This window comes from Bactrocera neohumeralis, chromosome 3 (genome assembly GCF_024586455.1).
Source record: "Bactrocera neohumeralis isolate Rockhampton chromosome 3, APGP_CSIRO_Bneo_wtdbg2-racon-allhic-juicebox.fasta_v2, whole genome shotgun sequence".
Taxonomy (NCBI): domain Eukaryota; kingdom Metazoa; phylum Arthropoda; class Insecta; order Diptera; family Tephritidae; genus Bactrocera; species Bactrocera neohumeralis.
The window spans coordinates 2,316,706-2,338,538 of record NC_065920.1 but is presented as its reverse complement, the minus strand read 5'-3'; the positions used below and the strand labels follow the sequence as shown (position 1 = coordinate 2,338,538).

Genomic DNA, 21,833 nt, shown 5'->3' with positions numbered 1-21,833 from the left:
AAAAAGAAGAAGAAGTGAGTGGGCACAAAGGAAGTGCAGTGGAGGGGGACGGCATGCTTAAACTTGAAATAGTTTTATTTGCGCGTGAGTAGAATCGGTAAAGTTTTTTCAGCTTTTTGATTTCACAAAAGTTTGTCTGGCTTTTTGTCCGGTAAAAAATGATGACTGATAATAAAGCAATAGTGCTAAAGGAGGGTACAAACATTATCAAAAGTGGAAGTACCTGAGTAGAGGAGGCTATGTTATCCAAAGAGGAAGTATTTGAGTAGAGATTCAATGAGGGTTGAGGGATAATAGAGTAATTACCTTAAAAGACTCTTTATCAGCTGTTAACATCAAGGAACTATTAAAACTGTGCTTGCTACCATCAGAGAGCCTCTCAACATCTTTAATGAATCGAGTAAACTCTTTTTGTTAATTTTTTCAGACTTTTTGCAAACTAAGCGTCGCCTTAAAAGACTTTTTTTGGTGCAATTAAAGAAAAGAGATTTATTACTTTTCAAGGATATAACAGCATTCAACACTCGTTTTCATTAAAAAAAGCATAATATTATAGCACACCTCGCTAACTTCCCATTTCATATTGTATTTTAATGTTAACTATTTTATTTAAATAACTTTCGATCATTAACGCTACAACACGCCCTCATTAAAAATTACTTTTATCGCTTTCAACCCGTAATATTTGTGTGAATGTGCTTACTTAAGTTAAAGAGATGTTAATTAAACGAGTCTGCACGGGGCGTGCGGGCGGAAAGCAACTTAATTAAACTTTTATCCGCTGTTGGTGCACTTGGCCGTTATGCCTTCCAATCTCCTGATATTTAATATATATCCTATCGAATCAGTAAGCTCGCTTTGGTATTAATGCAAACGCAGCCTCTATATGCATACATACATACACACATTCATAGCACATGCATGCATACAATATGCATCCGCAAGCCATTCGAGCAGCCAAAGCGCAACAATTTTGTAATTACGGCTGACAAATGCATTAACAGCAACACTGTTGACCGTTAGCCTCAACAGAAACTGCAATAATTGCTCGTATGTAAATAATTGGTCGGCATAGCAAATCGTATGCATGTATGTATGTATGTATTTGTGGATATAGCTGGTTCATTATATTTTAAGTTCATTATCACTTCAAAATCCGTTCCGTGCTTTTTGCACAAATTCGGTAAATATCAGCTGCAGCAGCACTCACACACGCACACACATATAGATATATATGTACATGGAATAATAATGCATGGAATGGATTTGTAATTTCGAATAAATTCTAATTAATTCACAATATCGATATGAACGTATCACAATATTTGCACTTTCATAAACATAATTACTGACGCTGCACACGTCGCGCCGTGCCGCTCCTTCGCTGCCATTTGCTGCACAAATTGCAATTGATTTTATTGCTTTTAAGCGTTAATTTCGAAATCACATAAATAGTTTGAGCAAATTCAACGATTTAATTTCAATTGGGTAAACAAATAGTTGCAAACACACCTCCCGCACAATTATTTATGATATTTGCTATCGCTTGCCGCGCTGAAGTAAGCGCCCTGCAAGCGTAACGGTACATTTCTATGCACATTTGCTATTTTGAAAGTCTTCGACGTGCTTTGGCGCTATCTAGCAAATGTGATATTGGGCTCAAAAATTACTGTTATCGGCGTGGCAGCTTTCATAACGGCGCTTCTTAAAATAATTGTTAACTTCATATCATTGCCGTCCATATCAGTATCTCCTCGGCTTATTGTGAAAATTAACCGACATTTGTCTACTTTGGATATTTATCATGGATTTCCTTCTAATGCTTTTTTCTTATCACTACCAAATAAATAAAAAATGCTGCTCATTTTTGGCTGAAATTACATTGGTGACGTGAGAACGTTGGGTACAAGGGTGCGTCAATACATAGTTTTCTTCCATTGGAAGTCTTGTGTATATCATAATTGCTCAATAAATTGTAGAAAATTGTCATTTAGAGATCTTTATATAAATATTTGTAAAGCAGAAATTGCTAAATAATGACTTGATTAAGTGACAGTTCACATATAAGGTAGTCGAAAAAGTCTTTCCGATTTTGTTAATAGATGTTGTTGCAGTCGTATATCTCCAGTGCTACCAATCACATTGTGTCAACCATATAGTGTTGGAAAGGTGAGATTTTAAGCTTCATTTAACCAAAAAAGAAATAAAATTCGGGGAAGTTGAAAAAAAAGTTACAGCTGTTCAAAAATTAATGAAAATAAGAGAGAAATTCGCTATATGTGACCTGGTCTACGAAAAGGGAGCTAACGTGCGAAAACTAGTTTTCTAGGAAAAGCTGTTAAAAATAATCGTCAATTTCCCGTTATCTCATTAATTGTTCTCCTTCCTTGGTTCGCTCGTTTCCGCTCTGGAAATTTCGATGTGAAAGATGCCCCTCGCTCTGGTCGACCCATCGTTGAAAAAGTCGATGAAATTATGGAAAATATTGACCAGAACCGTCACATAAGCAGCCATGACATCGCTAAGGAACTTAACTTTCATCATCAAACCGTTTTGATCCATTTAAAAAAGTCTAACTGCCACATGAATTGTCTGTGAAAAAATTAATGGACCGAATCAACATCTGCGATTCCTTGCTGGAACGAAATGAAATCGAATCATTTCGGAAGCGAATGTAATGTGCGAAAAAATTTGGTGTGTGTGGTTAAGCTCAACAAATGGTAGCAAAGCCAAGATTGACGTTTCGAAAGGTTATGCTGAGTGTTTGGTGGCATTGGAAAGGAATCATCCACAATGAACTGCTCCAGCCTGGTCGAACGATTGATTCTATATTTTACTGTCAACAACTGAAGAGATTGAAGCAAGCAATCGAAAAGAAACGGCCAGAACTGATCAACAGAAAGGGCTTCGTCTTCCATCAGGACAACGCTAGACCACAACATCTTTGATGACTTTGCAAAAACTAGGAGAGCTTGGGTGGTAAGTTTTGTTGTATTCACCTGACCTTGCACCATCGGGCTACCATTTGCTCGGTCAACGCAGAACTTCCTTAATGGAGTAAAATTGACTTCAAGAGAAGCTTGTGAAAATTACTTGTTGCAATTTTTCGCCGAAGCCAGAAAAGTTTTACACTGATGGAATGAGTTTCAACGTACTATGAAGTTATTTCTTTTTAATCATTTTTAACGGCTTCTACACTAGTAAAAATGTGACATCGAATTTTTGATTTCAGCGACCAGACGAGTTCTGAATCGCTGACAATCGCAGTTAGTTTTAAACCAAAGAACTCATCATCTAAAATCTAGAGTATAATTTGGTAGCCTTCGTAAATTTCATGTGAGTGTAGATAAAATGTATGGAACGCCATAAATAAGGCACATTGGGCTGGGCGTGCTGCTGATTGTAGTAAGAAAGGCAAGCCTAAAAAATGCCCGCAGGCATTACTGATCAAAGTTTTCATTTTTTGTTGTCGCCAGTTAATTAAATAAACGTGATGAATTTGATAGGCGCTGATTAAAATAAAAAAATATATATTTTTTTGAGGTGTCGACCCTCATAACATTTCTTTATTGCATGAAAGTAAATAGCAGATTTGTTGTTTATTGCTGTTGAAGAAAGTACATAAGCAAGCATCTAACCTTCAACTATTTTTTAAAGTTTTTTTTTTTAATATTTTGCTTGAAGTATCCAGTTTAGAAAAAACACTTTGAAAAAATTTCCAAATTTTATGATTTTTGCAGTTTTATTTATTTATTAAAAATAACTTAAACAGAATAACTTTAAAATTTTTAAGCTTATAATACTTCCTCTCTTTAACCAGTTTTCATATCACTTGCACGTACAATACTGAATTATTTACATTTATTTAAGTATACAAGCGTTGGTTTCCGCTGAATATTCATTTATAATTTGTTGTTGCTTTTGTTAAGGTTTACAAAGGTCGGTTTGTCCAGTCGCAATACTTTGTATATACATATGTATGCATACATATAAATATAATAATATTCACAATAAGCTGGCAAACACAAAGCAAAGCCTGCTGCAGCCCACATCTGCGCCTAAAATTATGCTGCTTTCATAGACAGATTTGCGTAATGCGTAGATTGCGAATTTGCCAGGATCCTCCCACATTGGAAAATAACAATGCACACAACGGTAAAACGGTAGAGGCGTGTGTGTGTGCACAGGCCGATCTCCTTTGCGCCACCGAAGGTCAGCGAGCCGTTAGAGCGAAACAGCAATAAAACAGGCGAACAATTGTTGGAATTGAATTAAATCGGATTTGCAGCGAGTAAATTGAATTTTCATACCAACATTTTCGCTCTCAATTCGTTTGAGTGCATTAATAAATAAAAAAGCCGTGCATGCGTGAGTGTGCGCGTGTATGTGAGAGATGAATGCAATTACTTGTATTAAATGGCTGTGCTGGCGTGGAAATTCTTTTGTCGGTGCGTGATTTTCACTAAAAAGCGCAAATTAAAAATGCTCTGCAAATTACACATCCGAAGCTAACACTACGCATAACCCGTTACTGATAGCTATAAAGCTCTATAGCACCTGTGAGATTTTGTTTTGAGCTGCTTTTAAATTTTTTGAGTAGAATTGCAATTGTGAGCACTTTGAGCAGAAAATTAATGCTGAGCATCAAAACAAACCGCATCATAACGGTATTAAGTAACGGAAATCAATATGTGTGGGACTGGGGGTAACGGAGCACTCAGAATTACGCGCTTTAATAAAATTTAAGTTTAATTGCGAACATTACTTTTTATGTTTATCTGTGGGTACTGAGCACTTTTCGCCAATTTTTTTCTTTTTCTTCTTCAACACAAAGACTCGTGTGCTTTCTTTGCAAATTATTTGCTTTTTCGCAAAATTACAATTCATTTAATTTGCCAAATTCGTTTAAATTTATGGCTTGAAGCCACACACGGAGCCGCTCTCGCACAACAATGCGTAAAAGACTTGCAAAGTGTGCGTAATGAAATTCTGCAGGGTCTTCTTTGCCGGTATTAATATTAAGTAGACGGGTGTCAAATTTCCATTAAAACTTGATTAGATTTGCACTCCACCCTGCTCATATTCGGCTTAGTAATCAACCGTGGATGGCCTCTTGGGACTTGCTTTAAAACTTAAACATGAGTATTTGTTTGAATCGGTGAAATCGTGTGTGTGTGGGTATGGGAAACGAAGGTGAGACAGGTGTGCAAAGGAATGTATCTATATGCATATGTATGTGCGAGCTCACTCGGGATACTCATGTGCACATACTGATACATACATACATATGTATGTATGTATGTATGGATGTTCGTATATACATATACTCAGGCATGCAACCGGTGCGCGTCTTTGAAGCTCAGATGAATATCCGGAACTTCTAATTACTGCGGGAATTTTCCATGAAAAGCGAACTTTGAGAATCACTACAACCGATAATTTCCACGACAATAAACTGTGAGTGATGGAGTGCGCCATGATTTGCGACGAGTGCACGACCCACAGATTTATGTAAAACCGAGTAGATGGAGTAAGCAAAGTTGGGCTTTTGGTATGGCTTGCGCGCTGGAAAACATAATCACCGCGAGCAACACGTACGCCTTACGTTTCCTGAGTGTGCAGTTGCGGAGGCGTGAGAAGCATGCGAAGTGAGAAGAGTGTTGGTGGTTAAATGCGGAGTTTTCTGGAATTGAGCTCGCACTGACACACCTTCAAGTAGGCATTGAAATGCGCTCATTTTATATTAACTGGAAATGCACACACTCACATACAAGTATTGCGCAAATTGGCTGTATACAAAAAAAAATAATGATTAAATTAATGATATATTTTTCACGCGCCTGTATTGAAAATACCAACAAGTGTTTTTTTTTCTCATTATGAAAAAAAAAATAAAAAAGTAAATATTGCCAATAATTCGAGTGCCACATCGCTGGATTTAACCGTTTACGTTTTCGCTTGGTGTAAACAACAACAAAAGCACAATAATGGCACATTTACTGCCAGTGTTTATACACTTCTTTGCTGCCAATGAAAATATTTTCGTTGCCGTCTACTTTGGTGGTGTACAAATCAACACAATTGCACGAATTACACGAACAAACAATTTGCCACATTCTATTTAAAGCAAATATTTGCGCAAAATTCCAATTTACATTTCGAGTTCTATTGACCTATAGTCAATGCTTTTGTTATTGTTGCCGTGTTTTATTTCATATTGATTGGTGAGGTTGTTGTAATAGTACTCCGAGCAAGGACGTTGTCGTTGTTGTTGTGCTCGAACTGTAGGCCAGGATGAATGCTGTCCTTGTGGTTGTTGTTGTTGTTGTCTTTGTGTTCGTTGTTTACTCTTAAAGACAATAACACTTGACGCGTCACTGGACCATTGACTACGAGAGGCTGAAGAGCAGCCACTAAAAATACACACACACACATTCTTATGTATATATACATTTTCCTTATTTACATACCCATGATAGGGTTAAATGCCAGAGGAATACCCCTGCAGCTTTAAGTATGTACATTCGAAAATAACTGTATTGCCATTGAAGTGCTAGGCAAAATTAAATAATAACATACATACATTGTCAAGTGTCAAAGTTGTATTGACACACAACAGAACCAGCTGAAATGGTTTCTCAAAGAGTTTATTGTAAATAAATTCGGATCAATAATTAATTATTTATTAAAAACTACTTTTTATTTATTTTTGCTCTTACACAGTTTAAGTTACTATTTGGTAATTGTTTATGGCAAAGATTACTATTTCATAATTGTGATTATTTGTTAAACGAACTTTCAGGAGCAAGCTATTTAAGAGACTTGTTCTCACATGTTCACTGCAGGACGGTATCGCACCTGCATGGTGCACATTCTTGAATGCATTTGTTGATATTTGCAAAGAAGTTAAGCGAATAAATATGCCCATGAAGAGACTACACACTACTGAACAGCTCGGCAGGCGACTTAACCCATAGATGTATATATGTACATACATATGTAAATATATAAATGGTCAGCAGCAAGAGCTTTACTCGCCCAATAGCCGCTTTGCGTGTGCAACGGCGCTTTCCAACGAAAAAGTAACACAAGTCGGAAATTGGCGATGAAGAACGGAGAAAAATACAATATTAAAAGCCAAAAGTCAAGTAATGATATAAAAATTTTGTTTATTGACTTTACGTGTCAAGGATAATGAAATTGGGATAACTGCGACAAAATGTAAAAGGACAATCGCTCGTAAATTGCACACTTAAAGTAATGGGGAGATATTTTTTGTATAGACGTAAGTGCGGCATGACGCCTGCTTCTTAAAGCCGCTAATTGGAACATTGTTTTCGAATCAGTAAAGCTTAACTGTATCATTTGATGCATTAAAGTGCTAAAAATTAAATTGTCGCGTTTTCACTAAAAGCTTTTCAGTTATGCTTTGTGACGTTCCCTATACCTTAGCCTTAATCTTCGTTTATTCCACACTCACACTAAAGTAAATATGCGACGCCAATAGCAGTTAAGATCATGCTGTATGAATTACTGAAAAACTGACATAAACTTAAGTGAAAATCACGAATGTAAGTGAAAAACATTGGCATAATTCCATTTTTTATGATGTTCACTTCAAATTTCACTTGAGATGAATGAAAGTTAAATGTAATAACGAATCGCATTTTTATTAAAAACTAGTGAGATTAATAAGTACATACATACATATAAAAGACATTAACAGTTAAATAATACGTTTTAACCAATTTTTAGGCGTTCTTGAGCGTTAACGCTCAGCAATTTACTCCTTAGCTATTACATATTTTATATCTAGTTATAATAGACTTATATAATGTTAAACTACCAAAAACAAACAGTTTCAACATATTTCTCCGTTTCTCAGTTTGGTATATTTTACTTGGCATTTTCGATTTGGTTAGTTTGCATACTAAATTTCTCCTACTGCGACTAAATAATTAGAAAAGTATAAAAATGATCACTCTCTGTCTTTGTGAGATATTTAAGGCGTTTTTTGCACAATATTGGTCTTGTTCCATCGCCAGACTGTACCATCATCACATACATAGACGAGGACACTGGAATCACGTGAGAAAGCTACTTGCCTCACAGGAGAATTGCATTTTAAATTATTTAATGTACTCGTGTTTGTGTGCCCAGGGTCACTGGGATCGAGTTCCCATACGTACACTTTACCATGCTGATTTCCCAATGCAATTATCTTGTGACACGGATTGAATCCAAACCGAACAAACCATATTTCACATTCATCATAGTCAAATTCGGCGATAATGGTACATGACGGGTCATTGGGTTTGAGTTGTGACAATCCTTGATGGAGCTGTCCGGGTTTCCAGCAAATTATGGAGTTCTCGCATGATTTAGATAGAACGAAATCGCCAAACCATTGCACACAATCCACATAGTTTCGATGTATATCTCGTGTGGAGAAATCGGGAAAATGCTGCATTATTGTTGGAAAAGGCCTCTGTGATTTGTTTGGATTGAAAGTACGCGAAAATTCGATTTTCTCTTTAAAATCTTCTGTATTTATACACCACAGTTTTAAAGAGTGATCCATGCCACTGGACATAATACGTTCGCCACGATAATCAAAATCGATAGAAAGCACCTCATCCCGGTGACCTTCCACACCACCAAAAATTGCAATACACACGTGCGATTGTGTATTCCAAAGGCGTATCGCATGGTCTTTACTACCAGATAATAAGAGATGCGGCTGTCGCGGATGATATTTCAGTTCGTTAATGGCTTGCCCATGGCCGATGTAGTTGCCCACAGTTTCATTTTTTTGCACATCAATAACCCGAATCACACCACGATAACCAGCCGTGGCAATCAAGGGTAGTGATGTTTTAATGTCGTATGACCAAGCACATGTGTAGAACACCTCGTCTGGCTGAAGTTGAAGGAGATTGATTACTTTTTAGCTAGTATGGGAATGATAAATGCATTAACTTACATCCGGGTCGGCGTAACACATGAGCAATTTTATACCACCTTGCCGTGGACACTCATAAATGGTGCAGCGGTTGCTACCTGCTGTGGCGAATATAAGCGGCTGATCGTTCCCCAACCACTGATTGAAACTAATACCGAAAATCGCCTGTCCATGATTTTCCTTCACATGATAACTACAACAAATTAAAATTACGTGATGCAAACACAATAGTGTGTATGTTTGATGCAAAGCAGCTTACTCATATTTATATGCAGGTTTACGTGCTTTTGATTTGTTGCTACGCCTATGACCACGGGATCGCCGTGTGGTTGGTGATTTGCTGCGAGAGGTATTATTAGTGCTGACGCTGGCTGTGTCATCCTTTGAAAATGCAATTTTAACAAAACATATATTAAATATTCCGCACTATTATTGGAACTAACTTACACCGCACGAATCTTCACTGTTTTCACCATGTACACTATCTTTCGACGTCACTTTGTCACTTTTAACTTTAGACATTTTACATGTAACAAATAACAAATTAAGGCTATGTTTATAGAACAACCATTTAAATACGTTAATTTAAAGAATTAAACACGTTTTCTAATTGTTGACCGGTGCTCACTTGTTTGTATTTTGGCGGCAACTTTTTGGCTGTCAAATATCGACGTCAGCTGAGCGAGTCTGGCTATGTTCACAGCCCACTAACTGTGCAGGGTTGCACGCTCAGCGAAAAAATTAATATAAAATGTAGCGTGGCTATCATATGGTTATTTATATTAAATATGGTTTTACTTATTATTGCGTATGCAGTAAAAAAAAACTTAATGACAACAGAAATTGTTAAAAGGTGGAACTTGTTTTCAGTACAGCAGTAGGTTAGAAGCAAACCGGTAGATTCCTATGAAAATAATAATTAGTCTGCCTCTTTGCAAAAAACAAAAAATCAATATCACCCTGTGCCAACATCTGGTTTTTTTTATTTTCTGATATAAAAAGTATTTTAATTAGAGTCGGTTTCTTTTTAATTCTGGCTGGGAGCTTATACATATATAATATTAAGAGAATTGGTTAGTTTCTAGCTTGTAGAATGAGTTATATATGTATGTATATCCAAGAGGTGGATATGCACAATTTGTTAAAGACAACACATTTAATATAAAATACACACACATTCTTAGTTGTAGAACATGCAATAAAAATTGTACAAAGAACTTTTATAAAATCGAAAATTAGGCTAAAATGAATACTGAATGCAAGAAAACATGCTTTAGGTTCTGAGGAAAGTCTTAAATACCTAAAAAAGTGTGCAAGTAACAATAACTCTCTAGGAAAAGTGTTATATGTTAGAGAAGCTTTGCACAAAGTCGCATAGAATGAAAGGTGTAAGACAGTTTTACAGATGGATAGGAGAAGATAGAGTTCATAAATAGGACGTACACAAAGGAGTTAGACAGAGACGCAGCGGTTTGCGACAAAGAGATCAATGCAGTATTTTACAGAATATGTTTTATGGTGTTTGTTGTTGTATCGATTTAAATACGAGTATATTGCTTAACGGTTAATTTGGTAGTGTGTCTGAATCAAATTGAACAACTAAACGAACAGAACGGGTTTCTTGGTTATTCGTTAAAGAAAATCTACGAAATCTGCTATGTAAAAGAATTCAGTAAATACAAATTAGTTAAACAACGAAAGCCATATAAATTAGTGTCAACAACAAATTTGCAAAAGTTCATAAAGTTATTTGATCTTATGTACGTTTTATTCGTCGACGACATGGACCTCGCCCAGACCGGTGTGCGCAGGCGCCTTTGCCTCTGCATGGTTGCTTTATTACTACTACTGCTACTACTGCTGCCGACACTCTGACTACCACCGCCGTCACTACACTGTTTATCGCTTTTACTCTCCGCAAAGCTAACCTTAGCTGTGCTGGTGGTCGACGTGTCTGCCGCCACGTCCGCAGGTTTGGAGCTGTCGTGCGCAGCTGTTTCTGCCGGTTCACTGGCGTTCGGTGCGACAGCTGTTGTCGTCGTCGCTGTTTCCGTTTCCGCTTCCGTTTCGGCAGCTGCTTCTGCCTCGGCATCGGCTTCCAAAATCGTATCCGGCGGTCCGGTGGGTCCGCTGTGCGTTTGCGGCGCTAACGTCACACCTTTGGTGCGGCTGTCGATGCTGGTTTGATTGTCAAATGCATTGCTTTGTTGTTGTTGTTGGTCATCAGAGCGCGAACAACAACTATTGCACAAATTGTTGTTATCCTGATTGCTGTGACCACCACCACCACCACCATCCTCACCAGCACAGCCATGCTGTTGGTGGCCGCGCCGGCTACAACAACTGCCGCTGCAGCATTTATGCGCATCGCCGGCCTCACGCGTCTCCTGACTGTCAACGTGGTTCGTTACGTTTACAGTTGCAGTTATGTATTTAAACGGACGACATTTTCATTTTCAGCAGTGTGCAGTGAGTAATAGCAACAGCAACACACACAGAGAGCAAGGGAGGCGGACAGCAGTTGTTCGTTTTTTGATAGTAGAAAGAGCGGAATTTTGTGTAAATTTTCCCAGAGATTTTTTTCATTTTCAATAATTTTTGTGTTTTTTTTTCAAAGAGAGCGCAGAAAGAGAGAAAAGAAATTCAATTAATGCTTTTAATATAAAATAAAGAATAATAAAATATTTTAACAAATCGCTTGGGTTGTTAGTAGAGAGGGTGTTAGAGAAACGTTTGGGTTTTTTCTCCTTTCAAGTTAGACGAGATCATATCGCCATTACTATATAGCTACTATATAGAATTTACAGTTGCATTATAATAAAATTTTCTAGCAAAAAAAAAAAAGATTTTTATAGATGTTAAAATAATATTTTTTTCTTGATTTCGTCGAATTAAAGTTTAATTTATTATTTGAGCCAATTGTTCTTGTTTCAATGAAAGATATTTCTTGTATCGAAATAGAGAATGTTAATACTGTATTTAAGACCTCTTTACCCTAGACACTTTATTGTAAATATTTTCAGGGGACATATAAAATATAATTATTTAAATAATCCCTTTTTTCTTTACATAAAATTTTGTTTAATTTGATATGTGTTTTACAGATCTCTTACGAAGCAATCAAAATAATTTAAGTAAGCCTCTTATATCCAAAAAAGTAAATTTATGAATTCGCGTTTTTTTAATTTAACTACAAAAAACATCTGCTGACTGGAATCCTATCCGTCGTTATATAGGGTTTGTGTATATATTTTAGTTATATTTTCTAGTTAACGTACCAAACTAGAGCGAAGGCTGTCGCAGTTAAGATTTGTAAAAGCTTAAATTTCTAGCCCTATTTGTACTCTTTTTTTATAATTGCTGAGCCTTACATATTTACATTTACATACTCGTCCAAATATTTGCTCTTTGTTCCACAGGCTGCCTACCTTTCGTCCCCAGTTTGTTTGCATAACAATTCCTACCCGTTTATTCAACAAACAATAATGGGAACAATGAGGCACGTAAAGCTGATGTTGAACTAACACAATACTTAGTATTTATAGATGAGCGATGCATATGTACATATGTACAAACGAGCATGTAAGTGTTTATGAATGGTATGCTGATGTGCGAGTATGTTCACGGCGACGAGACATTACGTGGATGTGGATGTGGATGCGGATATGGAAATAAGTTGGTCCTAAAGTTCAGAAAGGTTGAGAGAGCAGGGCACAAGGAAAGTGAATGCCATTTCAGAGAGAGAGTGGGGTGTAAATATGTAAGTAGCGCGACATAAAGCATGTCTGCTGCTTAGAGAGAAGTCCGGAGCGGCTTATATTGATTAGGAAGGATGCATAGACAAGGCGGAAACTGGGGCATGCGGCAACTTGTGGCCTGTCCGTAGGTGTACAGGTATCCACAGAGAAGTTCAGTAAGGTATAATATAAACTAATGAAAATTTTCCACCGATAAATTGCTTTTGTTGAATTTTTCTTTTGCATTACTCACTAACACATATATAAATTTAGTTAAAGATAAGCTATTGCTATGTTGAAACTTTATATTTTTGCTCGAAGAACGTGCACATACAGAGAAGGTGCCAGTACTACTTACAACAGCGCAAGTAACTAGCTAAATTGATGGGCAAGTATGTATGTAACTAGCCCATTTGCGTCTATTCTATGAAACACGAAAAAGTTTTCACTATAGCATATTGGCAAAAAAGAGTTCGGATAGCGAAATCACATTTAATAAATTTGAGTGCCTTTAAGTGGACAATGATTGTCGCATGAAATATAATTCAATTTCTAAAATCGAATTTTTTGTCAACTTTCTTTGACAGCCAGAACTTTGTCAAAACTGCCTGTGGTCAGTGCCAATCCATGGTTGAGATTTATTAGAATTTCGTGCAGTTTTGACAGAACTCTACACACTTTCTTCTTAACACACATACAGTCACATACATATAAAAAAAGAAATTGAAATAATTGGCGGAGAGAATAGAAACGGATAATCGAAATAAATGTCTATTTATATAATTGATAGGGGCTCCGAGCGCTAAATATATTAGAATTAGACTGCTTGCACTAATGGATGCTTAATTGTAGGCTAATTTTGTTAGATTGCTACATGATGCAGACATTCGCTATGAGTTAAAAAAATGAATGAAAAATGAGAAAAAATTTAAGTAAATATTTGTTGGAAATTTTCGCATATTTTCACATAAAAATTAAGCACAAGTTAATTAAAATATTTTACTAAACTTTTATTCGAAACTTTGTCAAGACGAAAATGTAGTAAAAGCTTGCAAATCACCTGCTTATTTTCCAACAAAACTCAATTAAATTTTTTCTCGTAAAAATTGTTTGTAATCACGAATGAAAATCACTGCTTACAAAATGATGGATGAATGAGCGGAAATAATGTTCCAAAATGACTCGAGAATGCACGCTTGATGAGAGAACACAAAAGTGTGATACAAGCTAATGAGAGTAGACATCTATGTTATGTATCTATATACACTTAACTGGTCCTTTAACTATATGCCACTAAGATAGTTACACATATCCTTTTGAGGTTATGAGCCAACGCAGAACACTTAAAGGCTTTCATATTACATAGTGGTGAATAGAAGTGCCAATTATATAGTAAATCAATAAATAAACATTCAAATATATATTTTTATAAAATACAAAAATTCGGGATGGAACTAGGCAACGCTATTTGGCCTGTATGCGTGAGAATGTATAAAGTAAACAGACACTTACTCTGCGTTAGAAGTTTGAGCGTTAAGTTTGGAAGAAGATCCCCTTATGGAACATTCATTTGAAGTAGTTGATCTTCTTCTCGATGGAGATGGAGAGAAATTTAGGTGAAAATTTTCGAAATTACAAAATTTGTTTGTGTAGTAAATTGAGTACAAAAAAAAAAACACATTATGAAAGATAACAGTACATTCAGTTATATGACTATATATGTATGTGACACCTAGTAAAGTACCAATGAAAGGACAATTTCACACTTAAATGACAAAAGTTCAACCACTGATTGAAAGCTCTTATTTTCTATAACTCCGTATAACGTTTTATCGCAGAATTGCAAATACACCTGCTCATTTTTGCTTTATTTAAATAAAAGACAATTACTACATGATTTCTCAAATACGATTAACACTTATACATAAATATAATGAGCTGATGAACAACAAACACAAGTGAAGTATGAAATACGATGAAGTGAAAGTTCGAGGCTCCAAAAGGTGAAGTACATATACATTGATAAAAATGTTTATATTTCAACTATTGATATAGATATTTTCTTTAAAGTTTGTTATATAATCGTCTTCACCTACTCTGCCTACTGATATAATATTAAGCATGTGTTCAAACTCGCTCTTTGCAAGACTCTAAGCGCTTACTTTCGCTACTAAAAGCATGGAAGCCGGTGGCCAATCAGCTGTTGTGAACTTCGCAGCAAATAATTTCCTTTTAATAAGAAATCAGAAATCTTACAGCCAATATTCAACTGCTTAAATATAAATGGTAGAAGCGGAGATTTTTAGTTCCGAAAACCAATTTTAGAAAGCTTAATTTTGATTCTGGTATTCGAAATAATAATTATTCTAGCGTTAATTTAACTACTTGGGATCTTTTTTATTGAAATATGTGTATATACTTCTCAATATAATGATAACGAGATGCACGGCTTTTGGTGTAAATAATTGTAGACAAAGCTGTATAACTAAACACATAACTGCGTCGACAAAAAAAAACATTATCAGCGATTACCACAATTTTCGAAAACAATGTACCTTACTGTTTTTTTAATGACATTTTTAGACACTATAATACTTTTTCATTGATTTGTATGACCTATTTCAAATATATCGATTGTTCGCAAATGTTGGCTAAAAACTTTAGATCTATATTTCTAAGAATTCACTGTCTTCTCGTTTATGTATGAAACGCTATTGAATTGTGGGTTATGGCAGTTACGCTAGGCGAACTGACCAGCCTTTAGTCAACTGCTTAGCAAAGACCAACTTGTAACAAAATACTTACTTGGACTCGTCGAGGAAGACGGCTTCGAGAACGCGTGCCGCATAGTGGAGGTTGCGTTGCAAGACGTCGTTCGAAATATCGCCAGTATTTAACAAATGCAATAAGCAGCGCAATCTGGAAAAATATTTAATTTAGACTCTTTAAGTATCTAAATCTACTACAAGGAAACGCTAAATATATATGTACAGAGTTTTTCCGGAAAGTAATAGGACTGAGTCGATTAAAAAAAATTATTGAACCAAACGTCACAATTCTTTAAAAACTTTCAAAATAGGTTTCTTCTGCGTCGATGCAGACCTGTCAGCGCAACTTCCAAGCATTGAAGGCGTCACGGAAGGCATTCTCCGGAAAAGCCTTGAGAGCCGAGGTGCATGCTGCTTGGATTTCCTCTGTCGTCTCAAAATGCTTGCCTTTCATCGGCCTTTTTAGGCAAGGAAACAAAAAAACAGTCCGGGGACTAAATTTGGGCTGTAGGGTGGCTGCGGAAGCGTTGGGATGCCGACCTTGGTTAGGTAGCTGTTCACAAGAAAGGCGGTGTGAGCCGGGGCGTGGTCGTGGTGCAACTTTTAATCAGCTGCGATGTCTTGTCGAACCCGATTGACCCTACGTTTGAGTCTTTGAGGACGTAAAACTTGGCGTTGACGGTTTGTCCAGGAGGAGCGAATTCATGGTGGACTATGCCTTTGATGTCAAAAATGAGCATCGTTTTCACTTTGCATTTGTTCATTCTTCTCTCTTTTGGGCGAGGAGACGTCGGCCTTCGTCAGTGACCTCTTCCCGGCCCTCCAAAAGACCTGGTTGTAGAGAAACACACCACTTTTTGCTAAAGCAACATCTGGGTAAGCCTGATTGATCATACCAAACGTATGATTTATCGAGTTTCACACAGAACTTAATCACGTATCTCTGTTCTATCACAAAAAAACGTCGCGCGAAAATGTTTGTCCTGACTCCCCAGGTGCTCGGAGCCTTTTACCGAATCCAGTCAGTGCGCGCACGCTCCGAAGTACAGTCGCGGCGGAAAACAGTCCTATTACTTTCTGGACAAACCCTGTATGTATAGTAAGCTCTATATCAACAGGAATGTTGGAAATTGAGTTTAGGACAATTTCGTTGTTGAAAAATGAGTTTCCTGGGACCTAACCTTACTCATATTAACATTTAAACGTCATGCCACTCACCTCACTGCCGCTTTATCGCAAGCGTCCGGTGTATCGACAGCTGGTAAGTTTTCCGTTGCCAAGTCTAGGCTCGCGCATTTATCTTCGCCACCTTCGCGTACGCCCGCACTATTAGTTTCGGCGTTCGGTGAACCCGGTGCTGGTGCTTGCATTTTGTTGGCGGTGGCTAGGCTGCTGTTGGCGGCGCTGTTAAAGGTATTGCTTGTGCTGTTAGTGGCCGAGGCGGCGTTATTGCTGTTGCTGCTGTCTGCAGCGGCGTTGTCGGTAGCACCCACTTGCGTTGCCGTAAAATTATTACGCTGGTGTTGTGCTGAGTTCCCAATGGCTGGAACGTTCTTCGGTGTGGTATTCGCAGTAAAGTTCGGTTCCACTTCAATGTGTCGCTCGCTGTTACTAGATCTTCTAGTATCGTTTGCGGCGCGATTGTCTGTGCTTGTTGCCGGTGGAAAATTGCTTGGCGTTTGCTGGCTCTTCCTGTCGCTGCTGTTCAGCAGTTGCGCAGCTAAGTCGGGAGCTATGCCGGCAAACGGTTGTTGTTGTGTATGCAGTTGCTGCTGCGTTGGACCACCTATAGGTGTTGTTGCAGCTGGAGATGGAGATGTAAGAATGCCTGGTTGCTGTGCGTCTAGCTGTATGAAGCTCTTGCGGCTATTAGAACGGCGCACAATGGTGAGAGAGCCGTGCCCTGTCAAGCAAAAACAATATTTACATATTGAATAATATTTGAAAGTGACATAAATATATATATTTTGAGTATAATATCGCACACAACTATTAGAATTATAAGTATTTTAGCTTTGGTTTGCAAGTGTAAGAACATGCTGCTCAAGAAATCTTTAAAGCGTTTGTTCATGAATTGGTTTAACTGCAAATATTTGCAAAAAATTCAGTAACCAACCGTTGTTGTTCGTTTAAACTTAGCAGCTCGCATTAGACTGCACGGCTTGCTGGAGCAGGCAGAAAGCCTGCCCTAAACACCTCAGGCCTGGCTTCACATGAACATAACGAAGCAGAGAATAAGCATAAATACGAATGTTTATTGTTGCTTTGATGATATGACAGTTTCGATCGGCATTAAGGGTTTTTTCGTTTCGTTCGGCGCATTTTATAAAAAGCCGAGTACTGGCTTTGCATGTTCTTCCATGAGCGCGGGTGTAGACAAGAACGCAAATCGTTAAAGGTTATAGTGTAAGAAAACTGCCGAAAGTTATCTGGAAGAAGGCAACAGAGAAACATCTCGACAGTTTCTCCTCGCTTTCCGGCTTTAGGATACTGTTAAGACACATTTGTTCAACCGATCAATCAGAAATAGTCGCTTCAACAAAGTTTTTCTAGGCAGCTGATACATAAAGATCTCTTGACGCATACTTTTAAGATTGCAGCATCAAAAAGTACGCATGCCTCAATAGTCTCCGATTGTGATCTCCGTGATCTCTTTAGCTCCAGAAGCAACCAGAATTTTTCAAATGACAGATTTTCATTTCGTTCGATTTACATATCTATTTTTCTTCACTTCAGTAAATATTCTGTGATACAAATTGAATAACCCAGCTCAATCAACGTGCTGGTATGAGACCCGCCCACAATCATGTAATGCTAACGATTGCCCGATTCCCCTTCGGGAGCCGTGCACAAATCAAACATTTCCCTTTGCACTTTGCCTTTATGCTTTTGTTGTGAACTCCTCTTAGAGCGCTTATTTGTTTGCTTGTGCATGTGTGCGTGCATGCACACGCCAATGCACAAAATCACTTAGGGGCCGCCAAATTACAAGAACGCCTAAAGTGGGCGGCCCTGTTTACATTACGGCTTGTATTCTTTATTTCTTTGCGACTTTCACTTGTGTAGTATTTGCTGGCCCAAAGAAGATTTATGTTTATTTTATGCCTCTTGACGCTTTGGTGTTGTGGAATCATGCCTTCGGAATTGTGTGTTATAAAAGAAGTTTGCTAGCCGGCGGCGCGGTGTATTCACCGCAGCATGTCAGCTTATGAACAGAAGGATTTTGCTCGATTTGTTATGGGAGGGAAAAGCAGAGCAACAAAAAGTGCTAGACAATTTTTTATGGCAAATTCTTTCATTCATATAATGTGACCTGTGAGTCTAGCAAGGTGGGCTTAGGGATGGGTTTGAAAAAGCTTGCAAATTATTTCAAATATATCGATATTTTTTAGCTTCAAAAATCAGTACACTCACTTCCAATTTGACCATTGATAGTCACACTCTCAACGGTGCTGCTTGCGCCACACGCTGTTGTGCTTGTTGTAGTGCTGTTTATTTCCTCACTTGTGTATAAGCCCCCCGCTCCTAGGCCGCCGCTTATTAAGCCTGCTGAACTGCTGCCAGTGGGACTGTCCGCCTTTGAGCGTCTGTCACCACCTGCCACACTGCCACTTGTTGAGCCAATCGACGGTGTATTGCCGACGGTGGGTAGATCGTCTCGTTCACGCTTGGGCAAACTCTCCGGTGTGCTGGCCACTGCCAAATAGACCAAGAAAATTATAAAATTAATTAATATTAGTTCATAATGCTGTGACTGTGAAAAAATATGTATAATATTATATAATCGCATATAACTTAACAGCTTTAAGCTTTTACAATTAAATATTTTTGTGTACCTAAAACTGAAAGTTGAAATTAAATTTTAGATTTTTAGAGAATTTTATCAGTAGTAGTAGGCTAGTAGACAATAATTTGGTCAAAAGTAAAATTTTAAAATTTTCTTTAAAAGTTCTCTAATTAATTTCCTACCGGGATTTGCTGAAATTCATTGTTAAAATTTACAAGCATTGTGCGGTAGGAACCCAAATTTCAGCTCTTCATATTACTCAAACGTGGAAGATTAAAATCATGTAAGACCCAACGTTGCTTGGGCGCTAATTTCGCATAACTGTGACTTAGCAAAGAGTGGCGTACCTTTTGAAGAATTGATTATTAATTACATGACCCTCATCACAAAAGTAATTAGAAACTATGAAATCAGTAATCAGTAGGGATTTGAGATAAGTTACTAAGTGATTAGACAGCGTGCCGTTAACTTAACGTAAGATGAAGTAAAAAAACTATTCTACTTTGTAGCAACATGTTGCAAGACTATAAAAATTGGTACGAAAATTAAATAAATATTTAAAAATATTTATACCCATGTATATTATATATAATATAAATAAGTTATTAAACAAATGTATACTCATTCATATATACAAAGGTGTATATAGCAGTGGCGGATATTTAATTTTGATTTGCGAACATCGGCTACTTAAGACACTTCAAGTGCTGATTAGTTGCCAAAGATTACTATTTCTTTGACAAGTTAGTGCTTCGGGTATAAATAAAGGGTGACTCATATATATATATAGCACATGATTAAAAAATTGTGAAGTCGAAAAAGTCAGCTTTTATTTTCGTTAATTAGTGGAACGCTCACGAACGTTTTTACTACTTTAATCCTCAGTTACTACTCGTGTCCTTTCATCACTTATTTGACGGATAGTAAATTCGTAATTACTTTCAATATAAAATAACCTCGCGTTGGCCATTCTAAACATTATACGCACCCATTAAGTTATCAGCGGCGAAATTGATAAAACGGTAGCCCGTCAGCAGGCAAACCATTCTTGTCAACATTTAATATCATTGACGGGCATTTCAGTTTATTCCAGCAAATTCGCGAATTTACACGTATTTTTCGAACGAAAGAATTCTATTTTTCTAATTTCTAACAAAGCTGTGCAAAATGAAGATTTCAATGAAGTTTTCTCTTAGCCTGCTGCTGTTGTTGTGCTGTAGCCTTTACCTGGTATACGCTAGCATCGGCGCCGAAGCGGCAGCTATCAACGCCATCGATGTGGATTGCATTTGCGGCCGCGACTATTCGCCAGTCTGCGCCTCCGATTCGTTAACCTACAGCAACCGTTGTTTGTATGAATGTGCACGCAACAAGTTGAAGGCCAAGGGCCGCAGTTTGGAGCTGGTGCGTTCGGGAGCTTGCGCTGGCGAGTCACTGGGTAGAAAGCATTCGGCGGTTGCGGAGCCGCTTGTGGCGGCCGTTGCTGAGGAAGATAATGACTTGGATTCATGCATCTGCGATCGCAGCTTGAAACCGGTTTGCGGCTCAGACAATCGCACCTACAACAACGCATGTCTCTTCGAGTGCAAGCGCTCAATATTGGCTCGATTGGGAAAAGTATTGTCCATCCTGCGCCAGGGAGCTTGCAATTGAGTTAGATTTCGTTGCTGCATGTCGAAAATATTTTAAAATGTTTACTAAATAAATTTCTATAAAGAAAGCAAATTTTAGTGTTGCAGTTTTTGGAATTTTTTTGTTAAAGCAGGTTTGTGGTATAAAGAGAACTAAGGAGGGAGGATGTAGAACGATGGTCAAAATTTTTATGTTGAGCGAAGAATAATAGAGCCAGCAAGTTTATAAGGAAATATTTCATACGTAAATACTAAAAAGCTTCTAGTTTGTTGGTAATGGAAGTTTGAAGCTTTTGCTTACGATTCGCTGACTTATATAAATATTAGTAAGACCACGGGGTCGGAAAATCAAACTTTTTGATTTGATAAATCATTCTAAATTATTTTTGATATCGTCATGGTTTTTCCTTTGGGTAGTAAATTATTATGAGGCTTATCAAAACAATAAGTATAATTGAGAATAGAGAGAGCAGAGAATAGAAGAGAGCGAAAATACTCACTTTAAGTCGTTGTAGCATACTTATAGGCTCACTTTCAAAATTGGTAGAGAAAATCATTTTAGACTCTAAAATTTAGAGTATCTGTCATTGATCCAAAACAGCTGGGTTTGCTAAACTTTTTAACGACAAAAATCAGCCGTGATACTTAAATTTAGAGGCCTACGTCGTGAATGGTGCAGCTCTTCTGATATGTAAACTTAAATATGTTCTAGGCAACCATATAATACATTATCGGTCAATGATCATTTTGTAATTCATTTTCTTGATAACCCATGTAATTTATTGCCTAACCCAGTGGCCCCACTACAGCATACATACAAGTACAATATGTGTGTATGACTTCGGAGGAAATTTTGTTATTCTTGCCTTTTTCATCAATTTATTTAGTTGGTATATCAAAGAGTTATCGCTGCGATGGCTGATATGTTTAAAGATAACACTTATAATC

The 21,833-nt window shown here is 37.4% G+C and overlaps 3 protein-coding genes across 7 annotated transcripts in view; 1 reads left to right on the top strand and 2 right to left on the bottom strand.

Annotated features, from left to right (window-relative positions):
• Nucleotides 1–21,833, bottom strand: part of LOC126753522 (dual specificity calcium/calmodulin-dependent 3',5'-cyclic nucleotide phosphodiesterase 1) — a 182,277-nt gene that overhangs the window by 22,687 nt on the left and 137,757 nt on the right. For 3 of the 5 annotated variants that reach the window (XM_050465035.1, XM_050465033.1, XM_050465034.1), the window contains 4 exons: nucleotides 18,882–19,163; nucleotides 16,686–17,370; nucleotides 15,505–15,618; nucleotides 10,727–11,353 (listed from right to left, as the gene is read on the bottom strand). In XM_050465035.1, the coding sequence (XP_050320992.1) occupies nucleotides 10,727–11,353; nucleotides 15,505–15,618; nucleotides 16,686–17,370; nucleotides 18,882–19,163 (1,708 nt within the window). Of the gene's footprint in view, nucleotides 1–10,726; nucleotides 11,354–14,211; nucleotides 14,287–15,504; nucleotides 15,619–16,685; nucleotides 17,371–18,881; nucleotides 19,164–21,833 lie in introns of all 5 variants that reach the window. The other 2 variants (XM_050465036.1, XM_050465037.1) reach the window with 2 other exon arrangements.
• LOC126753524 (polycomb protein esc) lies at nucleotides 7,652–9,602 on the bottom strand. The gene is made up of 4 exons (XM_050465039.1): nucleotides 9,410–9,602; nucleotides 9,222–9,343; nucleotides 8,984–9,155; nucleotides 7,652–8,920 (listed from the first exon to the last, which is right to left on the bottom strand). Exons 1-4 carry the CDS (start codon nucleotides 9,482–9,484, stop codon nucleotides 8,003–8,005), a joined length of 1,287 nt encoding a protein of 428 aa, XP_050320996.1. The 5' UTR covers nucleotides 9,485–9,602; the 3' UTR covers nucleotides 7,652–8,002.
• On the top strand, nucleotides 20,330–20,984 carry LOC126753525 (serine protease inhibitor dipetalogastin-like). The gene has a single exon (XM_050465040.1). The coding sequence runs from the start codon at nucleotides 20,422–20,424 to the stop codon at nucleotides 20,905–20,907; it is 486 nt and encodes a 161-aa protein (XP_050320997.1). The 5' UTR covers nucleotides 20,330–20,421; the 3' UTR covers nucleotides 20,908–20,984.